Source organism: Hyperolius riggenbachi, chromosome 12, assembly GCF_040937935.1.
Source record: "Hyperolius riggenbachi isolate aHypRig1 chromosome 12, aHypRig1.pri, whole genome shotgun sequence".
Lineage (NCBI taxonomy): Eukaryota > Metazoa > Chordata > Amphibia > Anura > Hyperoliidae > Hyperolius > Hyperolius riggenbachi.
This window is the reverse complement of record NC_090657.1, coordinates 35,050,750-35,060,749: the sequence shown is the minus strand read 5'-3', so window position 1 is coordinate 35,060,749 and position 10,000 is coordinate 35,050,750. Positions and strand designations below refer to the sequence as shown.

Below are 10,000 nucleotides of genomic sequence, written 5' to 3'. Positions count from 1 at the left end.
GTTTATTGGATCACTAGTGAGCCTTTGGAGGAAATGCTGCCTTCTGGGTACACAACTGAGCAACACATGAAGTACTGTTATTATGTCACGCTATGGAGGCACCGAAAGGCTGTATAAGGCCATGCTTGCTAAACAACGGTGAGCTCTGGCTTCCCCAATGGTAAACACCAAACTCCACAATGAAACCATCAGTGTGACTATGAACGAATATTACATGTAGTCCCCGGTTAATAAACGAGATAGGGACTGTAGGTTCATTCTTATCCTGAATCTGTTCTTAAGTCGGAACACTGTGCCATCTCTGTCCCCGGTACCTCCTCTGTGCCTCCACTGTCCCCCTCTGTGTCACCTCGGCCCTCTGTACCTGCTTATACAAGTTTAAAAGCCATTTTTTCTTTTTTCTCAAAAACTGCAAGACCAATTTGAAAATGTTTTTTGACTTGTTCCCATGGAAACACAGAATCCATGCCGATCCTATCGGTGGGTCGTCCGTAAGTAAGGCGTTCGTAAGTCGGGGACTACCTGTATATATGTATAATAGTAACAGAGAGAGACCAGATCCAGCACTGAAGCTTATATGTGATGTAACACATTTTCACAGACCATTTGTGTTATTTTGGCAATCCTCATTTAATGTTTCTCAGCAGCAGCAACTATGGAGCCACCATCACCACACAGTTCATAGTCCAAAGAACACCAATTATTTTAAGGGCTCTCCTATAATGTCCTCTGTCAATCATTGCCAGTCCATCTTTGGCTTCCACTTTAGTGGTTAACCTACCCTCCCATTGCACCACCAACTAGGTCTCCTCCATGACCATTTTGGTAACTTGCTTTGCTTCTTCACTGAGATGGTCCTTCTGGTGGTCAATCTGACTCTACACTTCACACATACAGCTCTGCTTCATCTCCTAGGCATAGGGTGAAGGTGTCCCTATACAGGGGTCAGTTCAGACTGGAAAACACAGATGATGTAGGGTTGAGGAATCAGAAATAGGTGATTAGATGTTGCTTCTTGCTTCAAGGGTGGGGTGCAGAACTTCTGTATTACTAGACGATTTATGATATAATTAATCTGTAACAGTAATAAAAAGAAAACATACAAACAATCTTAAGGTGCCCATAAACTGTGTAATTAAACCAAACCAAACGATCAACCATGTGGTTGATCAGATTGAGTGGAGTTAATGGTGAAGATTGACGATGATGACCGATCCTTCTATCAATCATTCAGTTGATCTGAATTTTGGAACTATTCTTTGAAGTCTGAGCAGAGTGCTTTTCGTTTTTCTCTCCATTGGAGAGCCAGAAAAATCGTTTTCGATTGATCATTACAATTAGTTCGTTGGTCGTTGGAAAATTAGGTCATTAATGTGCACCTTGAGAGATACCTATGCAGGCATGCAGCTACTCTACATAATAAAGAGTAATATAATACACTGGAGAGTCCTTTTTGGAAATGGACATTTTATTTATTCCAAGTAAATTGTATGTAATCAATAGCAAAAATTCTCCAGGAGTTATTGGTCAGCAGAAACAAATGCCCCCTAATATGCAAATGTTCTCCTCCAATGCACTTGATGGGGACTTTCCAACAAAACTGCCAGATATTGATTGAAAAATGATCGATCAGCCATGTTGGGGGAAAAAGGTTTCTGGCCAGGTTTGGTCAAGTGTGTGGCCAACCTTATTTCAGGGCCTCTATTACCATCATGCATTTTCTGGTGGCTTTAAATTGATTAAAGTGCTATAAAAAAATCAGATGCTTACATAAGGAAAGGGGAGTCTCTGAGTCCTATAGAGCTTTCCTGTTCCTCTCCTGGTCTCCTTGTTCCAGTGTTGTCACCCCCGTTAGTAGTATTAGACCGAGCGGTCGAATACTGCTCTATGCCACCGTGGAAGTCTTTGAAGGTCTTCGGGAACCGGAGTGCTTCCTTAGACGGGCGGCTCTGTACTGTGCTTGCTCAAGCGTGCTCTCTTGTGCGCTTGCACAGTACAGAGCCGCTCGTCTTCGGGAGCACTCAGGTTCCGAAGACCTCCGAAGCCTCCTACTGCGGCAGATTGAGACGGCAGTGATGGCGCTGGCATGAGGGGACCGTGAGAGGAACGGGAAGGCTCTATAGGACCCAGAGCCTTCCCTCTCCTTCTTCCCTCTCCTCCTCCCCACCTATTTGTTTTTTATTTTTTTATTTATAATGGCTTTAAACGTGGGGTTTGACCATCAAATGCAACTTATCGAACATTATTGCTTTTTTTGAAATAAATATGCCTGCGTCCTCTAAATGCTCCAGTGTTTGGATACGCATTGATTTCTACTTGTGATGACTTGCGTTGGACTTTTAGTACACAGTGAACCGCATTACCAGGGGCGTAGCAATAGGGGTTGCAGAGGTTGCCACCGCATCGGGGCCCTTGGGCCAGAGGGGCCCCGAAGGGCCCTCCCTCAGCTACAGTATTAGCTCTCTATTGGTCCTGTGCTCATAATAATCACTTCTATAGATACTTTGAATGGTAATAATCATTAACAAACTTCTCCCCAGTCCCTTCTTGCACCTCTGACACTGTAGTAGCCATTGGCAGGTTTTGGTGCACCGTATCAATTGTTATGTATTAAGTGCTTGGGGGGGCCCCATTATAAAACTTGCTTTGGGGCCCACAGCTCCTTAGCTACGCCACTGCGCATTACACAACATTGCCTAATGATCTGCAGTATTTCCATAACACGTCACACCTTACACGACGTATTCCCTGTGTCTCTCGTCTGCAGATTCTGGCTGCCAGCATAGACAATCACAAAGTGATCCTGGCCATCGACAACACCAGACTCACCACCGATGACTTCAGAATGAAGTAAGTGGTAGAATGTGGAAGCTGTCAGCTCATTATCACAAAACGAATTAACAAGAGCAAAACTCCAAGCCATATACCAGAATAGAAAAGGAAATAAATTGCTACCAGAAAAGGAGATAAGAGTTAGTAGCAATTTTAGGCCCAGTTCACATTAGCGTTTTTTTTCCAGAAAGTAACCGGAACATATACTGTACAAACGGTTCGGATGTGAAAGGATCCAATGTTAACCTATGGATCCATTCACATGCGGCTGTTGGTACGGATACGTTCCGTACGTTATGGTCCCCGGATCTAAAAATTGCTAATTTTCCGGACCGTTCTGCTCAGCGGAACGGATCCGGACAAAAAATGCTGCAGCATTGAAGCAATAGAAAACTGAACTTTTCTTCACACTAGTGAAGAAACGGACCGCTCCACGGGGTATGGGGGCATGGGCCGACGCGAACCTGAGCGACGGGAGGGTGACGGAGGGTGCAGCAGCTGGGTGGGTGGGTGAGGGAGGGTTTATACATACCTAATATTCTGTAGCAGCCGGTGGTAGAGGCTTCAGTCTTCTTCCGCGTCATGTGACTACATGACGCGCTGTGCAGTCACAACGAAAGATTAGGAAGCCTCTACCGCCAGCTGCTGCAGAAGATTAGGTATGTATTTGCTGAGTGAAAACGGATCCGATCAATCAATGATCAGATCCGTTTTCACTATGTGAACCGGGCCACGGACAGAGCCATCCGGATCCGGTGAAGCGGAGACCAGATCCGCTTACCGGATCCTTTTGGCTCCAAACGCTAATGTGGGACTGGAATGTGGCATGGTCTTCTGGGAGGGGATAAAACCCACACTAACTCCTGCTCTCCTCTATGGGACTGGAGTATGGAATAGGGTGCCACTCACCCTCAGTACTTCTTTACCTTTAGAGGGAGAGCATGCTAAGCAAATTATGAATTCTGTCTACTCAAAAGTTTGTTCCAGAGTTTGCCACTGGGCATGTTTTCTCTCTCTCGATATTTTATCTGTATAGTCAGATCCAATGGACTAGACAGCAAGTTTTGACCACATTCGATAACTTTGGTCTGTTAATTAGTTCATATTTTCTGACATTATTAATATTACTTGGTTCCATCAGGTATGAGAATGAGCTGGCTCTTCGCCAGAGTGTGGAGGCTGACATCAATGGCCTCCGCAGAGTCCTGGATGAGCTGACCCTGGCTAAGTCTGACCTGGAGGGAGAGATTGAAAGCCTCACTGAAGAACTGGCCTACCTGAAGAAGAACCATGAAGAGGTAAGAGGTCTACATCTTGTGTTCAGCATTCAGGAATGCGATCTAGTGAAGGCCTCAGAGAGTTATGGTCTTCTATAGCTAGTGGTGGCATTTCACACTGAAGAGATGATGATGATTCTTTCTTATCCGCTCTTTAGGAGATGAAGGGAATGCACAGCCAAGTCAGTGGAACAGTCAACGTGGAGATGAACGCAGCACCTGGTATTGATCTGAGCAAGGTCCTGGCTGAAATGAGAGAGCAGTACGAGAAGCTGGCTGAGAAACACCAACGCGATGCCGAAGAAGTGTTCAAGGCTCAGGTAAGAGTGAATAACCCAGAAATAGGAAAACTGTGCAATTGGCCATTATCCCCCCTCTTTATTTGTGACAATGGCATACAAACATTAATCCGCGATATCACCAACCTCATAGAGTGTACGGAGCACTTCTTAATTCTACTACATATCCCATCTTCATATATTTGTTGGTGGTATGACATAGCTGTATTAGTAATACCCAGTGGTGAAACTGCAATTAATGCCGGCACCCCCCCCCCCCCCCCAGCGAAACTTTGAAGGAGCTCTCCCAATGTTCACACCCCTTCCCCCTTGCCTCCCCTTCACAGCCTTAGTGTCCATCTCACAAGGGTCAAGTGCGGCCATCATAATCTTTACACCCGTAACAAGTGTAACCACAAAACACCTGATCTGAAGTATAGTCTCCTGTATGGGAGGAAGGGAAGGTTAATAGTTGGAGCCCCCCACAGCTCTGGGCCCACCTGCGGGCTGCTCCACTCTTACACACTTGATACTATCTCTGCCCTGTGCATAAATCTCAACGTCCTTCAGTACCACTTATGATAGAGACATCTTAAAATTAGGGATGGTCGTAGTCAGCCAACTTCGCTACGCTGGAACTACGCGCAGTTTTCCGCAATTACACTTCGCAAAGTACGGCTACAAAATCAGAAACTTCGCTACATTTGCATTTCGTAGACTATGCGTTAAAATACGGAAGCTTCGCGTAGTGCGAAGCGTAGTTTAAGCGGACGCTTATGCCCTTATGTGGAAAAATTTCCGCAATAATCCTCTAACTATGCGCATGGGTGAACTAATATATGCGTACATTCCACCTACCAATGCGGAATTGTCTACGTATACACGTAGTTGACTTCGCAATACATACGTCAACTATGGTTAGTGGGCGGAGCTTCACATAGCGGTACTACGACTACGTGGAAATACGTACGCAATGTTCTTAAACTTCGTCTATGAACTACAATGCGCAGTTGCGGACTACGATGCGTAGATTTGCACTGGCGTAGTTTACGAGCAACCCTGATTAAAATGAATATTCAGTATATATTGATGATATACTAATGCAACTCCCCCCCCCCTCCCCACACACACACATACATACTCCCTCACTCAAACATGGAGGGCTTGATTTTACAAAAATGAGAACCACTTACTTTTCCCTATAAATCTGAGGTTGCATGGCCATAACTCATTTTCTTCTCCTGGACCTCCATTCACTGAACTGTCAGTGGCACACTCCATTCCTTATTTATTATACCCTTTTCTCCGAGGTAAATGAGAGGAGAGTGGTGCCAGGGTATCTGATCTTCCCAGACAGTTCATACAACTGACCACAGCTTTCAGTGCTAACTAAGATAAGATCAGGGGTTGATTCAAAACACTCATCTCATGAATGATCTCACCTTTACTTATTACTCACAATTTATCTATCGTGGGCCCTGATTCACCAAACTGCATTAAGTAACTTTACTTGTACCAATGCTGTGCTGACAACACCCCTTAAAGTGAACCTCCGGACTAAAAATCTACTCAGCAGCACTAAAAAGGCTTGGTGTTTCTTTAACAGTTTCACAGCACCAGAACTTTTTTTTTCTTACCAAAGCATCATTTTTAGCTGCATTTTTAGCTAAGCTTCACCCATCAAAGAAAACTGCCCACGCTTTTTTCCCCTGATGCTGTGCAAAGCATGATGGGATTTCCTATGTTGTTATTCACGTTGCCTAGCAACTGGGAGGGGTGATCAGCACACAGGACAGTTGGAACTGTGTATCATGCTCCCTGTCACCTCCTTTCAACCAAAAAGATGGCTGCCCTCATGAAATCAAACATTTGCCTGTTCTTTTAAAACAGGGTGGGTAAGTGATGATATTACCTGTCTATTTTAATTAACATAACTAATGTAACTTAATGACAGTATGTTTGTTTAGGCTGAAGTTCCTCTTTAACATATTAGTGTCACACATGCTACGCCATGCTTTACCATGGCAATGCTCCCAGGCATTAGTAGCGGTAAAACTGCTGTGCGCTACCTGCGCATGCCAATCTTACCCCAGTTTGGTGAATCAGGGTGCTTATCTATCTTGACTCATTATTTATTTCACCTAATCTGTTTATCTCATGAATTATTGGCCATACATGAAGTGATTTGGCTGAGTGATCAACCATTTGATTTGATCATTTCATAGAATCGGGAGAGAATTGAATGCGTTCCAGTATGCCTGATTGATGAAAAGTGACTTTTGCTTGATCAACTAAGCTAATTGGCCATGACCAACTTAGTCGATCAAGCAGGATGGAAGATACCGGTCGATTGCACAGGAATCAGCTACTGTTCACTTAATTTGATCGACTCTGAATCGAGTTTTGTATTCAGAGAATGGAGACACAACATCGGTCAGTTTGATTAGTGAAGGTGAACCGAATAGGATATTTCTTGTAGTATGTGGGCCTATAGTCAATCAACTTTCAATCAACTATACTGAAGTCGACCTCTTAATAAAGTCAATCGCTTTGTCGATTGAATTAGAACCGCTAGATGTATGGCTACCTAACTGTTTTTGCAAGATAAAGATAACAGTAATTTAGCATGCTGGGGCAACAGGGTAATTCAAGTTACCAGTTTTCAACCCATATTGACAAATCGTAGAGTGTCCTTTTAAGGTTGAATAAATGTAGCCCAAATATGAAAATAAAAGTTAGGGTAAAAATGTGCATTTAGCATAAAAATAGAATTGATTATTCCTGCACTCCTTATTGTACCATTCTGATCCATAGAGGGGTTCTGGTGGATATAAATATCCTCAACAAGCATCTAAACTGAGGCTCAGACCCCTTCATTTGATAAAACTATTGCTGTTTGAAGACATCTGTAGCATTGGCCATAGATTCCGACATGAAGAGCTACGGTCCACCGTAGCTCTGGTGGTGATGGACAGCAGGAGAAACTTTATGGATGCAAACTTGCTTCATCTACCTGCATATACTAAAGGAATTAAACCATGCTAATGTGTGTCTTGATGGTTAAGACCTCGTTGTAATATAATCCATAATATATGTTGTTCTTCATTGTGTGTTTCAGACCAAGGAATTGCAGACACAGATTATTTCCGGAGGTCAAGAGGTCCAAACATCGAAGACAGAGATCACAAACCTAAAGCATACACTGCAAAGCCTGGAAATAGAACTGCAGTCTCAGCTTAGTATGGTATGTATGAAGTCGTATTGCCCTCAAGCCCACAGAAATATCCCAAGTAGTAACAACTTAGTAGTACAGTATGTGGAAGCAGCAAATTTGGGCACTTGGGGCTAATGGACTATTTGGGCGGGGCCTGCGGGGCACAGGCGGTAATGCAAAATATCGGCTATTTGGGTGCCAAAAGTAGAAATTAGGGAGCCCGGTAAATACCGGGCGCGGTGCCCATCCAACTGGAATGTTTAGTTTTGAGAATTATCATTTTGAAAATTATCAGTTTGAAATTCCTTTTGAGAATAATCATTTTGTAAATTATCGTTTTCAATTTTTTTTAGCATTTTAAATTTGTTTTGAAATGTATTGTCTTAGACATGTATCATTTTTTTTTACATTATTTGCAGGGGAGGGAGGGGGTTTTAAGGTTAGGCTTCAGAAAGGAGGGTTTTAGGGTTAGGCGTCAGGAATGGGGGTTTTAGGGTTAGGAACTACCAGCTCCATTGCCCTTTTTATTACTATTATTTTAACATATTTTTTAGTATGAGATAAAGATGTAGAAACCATAGAAAATTGACAATATTTTACAATTTCCCCCATGCACCTTTTTCCTGGCCCCCTTGTTAATGTATGCCAATCTGCAGCTGAACAGAGTGAAGCCCAACTATGTAAAATGTCCAAGTCTTTTACTGAGAGCTCCACTAAATTAGCTGATACATTTACCTCACAGGGTCCTTTAATCAACGTATGACTAAGGACTCTGTGAGGTGTGAAATGTGCCAAATCTTTTAGTGGATGACTGAAAAGATGGATATCTTGGTAGATGATAAGCATATAATGTATCATTCACAAGATTTTAACTCTCTTTCCACACCAGAAAGCAGCATTAGAGTCGTCACTTGCTGAAACAGAGGGTCGTTACTGCGCACAGCTAGCTCAGATACAGGAGCTCATAGCTCGAGTTCAGGATGAGCTTTCAGAACTCAGGAACCAGCTAGAACAACAAAGCAGCGAATACAAGATGCTTCTGGACATCAAGACCCGCCTGGAGCAGGAAATATCCAAATACCGAGAACTGCTGGATGGAGGGGACATCAAGTAAGTTGGTGGGAAAGAAGGGCGTGGTCAGTCACGTGATATATGAGCATGCATGACAATTTGTATATGTAATAGATTTCATGGTGAACAAATTTAACATAAAGCTCACTGACCACTTAGTGAGGACATTAGTCATCCAAATTCCAGAAATGGTCCTGTAGATGTCAAAGAGTACCTAAATTATGAATTACAGTTTGCTTTAAACCTAATAAGTTGCCAAGATATATAAACTAACACATGATAAAGTGTGATTTTCTTACACCTAGGGTCCGTATTCCACATATGGTCTTAAAATCCCTTTCCCTAGTGTGAAATTGGTCTCTGGGCCTTTTTTTTCCTTCTAAACCATAGGTGCAATGGATGCTGGGGGATTGATTTCATAACTCCACCCCTTATGTCCATGTGATCTAATCTAGGCAGACAGACAGACATCTCAAATAAAAATTATAGCAGACAGACATGATAAGATAGGCTCCTGCAGTTTTCCTGTCTTCTCTCTCCTACACATTGTAAAAAGAGAAGTAACTTGATCCAGACAGGCAGACAGCAGGGGAGGGAGGGGCAGGGGAGTTAACCAGGCTGAAGAGGTGGGCACAATGCTTTCAGCCTCAGGAGGAATAAGACCTACAGGCTAGCGACATGCTCTGTCTGAGTGGAGATCTGGAGTGTCGACAGTGCAATGGCGTTGTGACATCACATGGCGCACGAGATGAGTGGCAAGAGCAAAGCTCTCAGCCACTGATAGCTGGGCAAGGCATTGGGTGCCACTGTATGCACAGTAGATCCTAGGTGGAGCAGATCGCTATCGGTCATCTTGGCTGAGTTTGATCTAAAGTGTGTATGAAACATTGGAATATAGGTCGAGTAACATGCAATTTAAGGTCGACATAACGCAAAGCATGCTGTCCATGTAAAAACCTGTGCTTTTTTTCATAGCACGGTCAGTTGTTATGATACACGCATTTTCAAACATGTTATCCAGAAATATAAAGTAGAAACGCACTAGTTAACATGATTCATTACAGCACAGAGATTGTATGGGCAAAGCTTAAAGAGACACTGAAGTGAAAAAAATGTATGATATAATGATTTGTAGGTGTAGTACAGCTAAGAAATAAAACATTAGGAGCAGAGACATAAGTCTCATATTGTTTCCAGTACAGGAAGAAACTCCAGTTATTATATATGTCAAAGAGCCATTGAGCTGAACGACTTTCAAAGTCGCAGAGAGCTCTGTCTTCTGAAGCTTATTATCTCAACTGTCAGACACTGTATTTTCTTTTTCTCGG

General features: G+C 43.1%; 1 protein-coding gene across 1 annotated transcript in view; it reads left to right on the top strand.

The window, feature by feature from the left end:
* LOC137541490 (keratin, type I cytoskeletal 13-like) overlaps nucleotides 1-10,000 on the top strand; it is an 18,478-nt gene that overhangs the window by 5,015 nt on the left and 3,463 nt on the right. Inside the window, exons 2-6 of the mRNA XM_068262802.1 lie at nucleotides 2,768-2,850; nucleotides 3,974-4,130; nucleotides 4,268-4,429; nucleotides 7,506-7,631; nucleotides 8,491-8,711. Of these exons, the coding sequence (XP_068118903.1) occupies nucleotides 2,768-2,850; nucleotides 3,974-4,130; nucleotides 4,268-4,429; nucleotides 7,506-7,631; nucleotides 8,491-8,711 (749 nt within the window). The remainder of the gene's footprint in view (nucleotides 1-2,767; nucleotides 2,851-3,973; nucleotides 4,131-4,267; nucleotides 4,430-7,505; nucleotides 7,632-8,490; nucleotides 8,712-10,000) is intronic.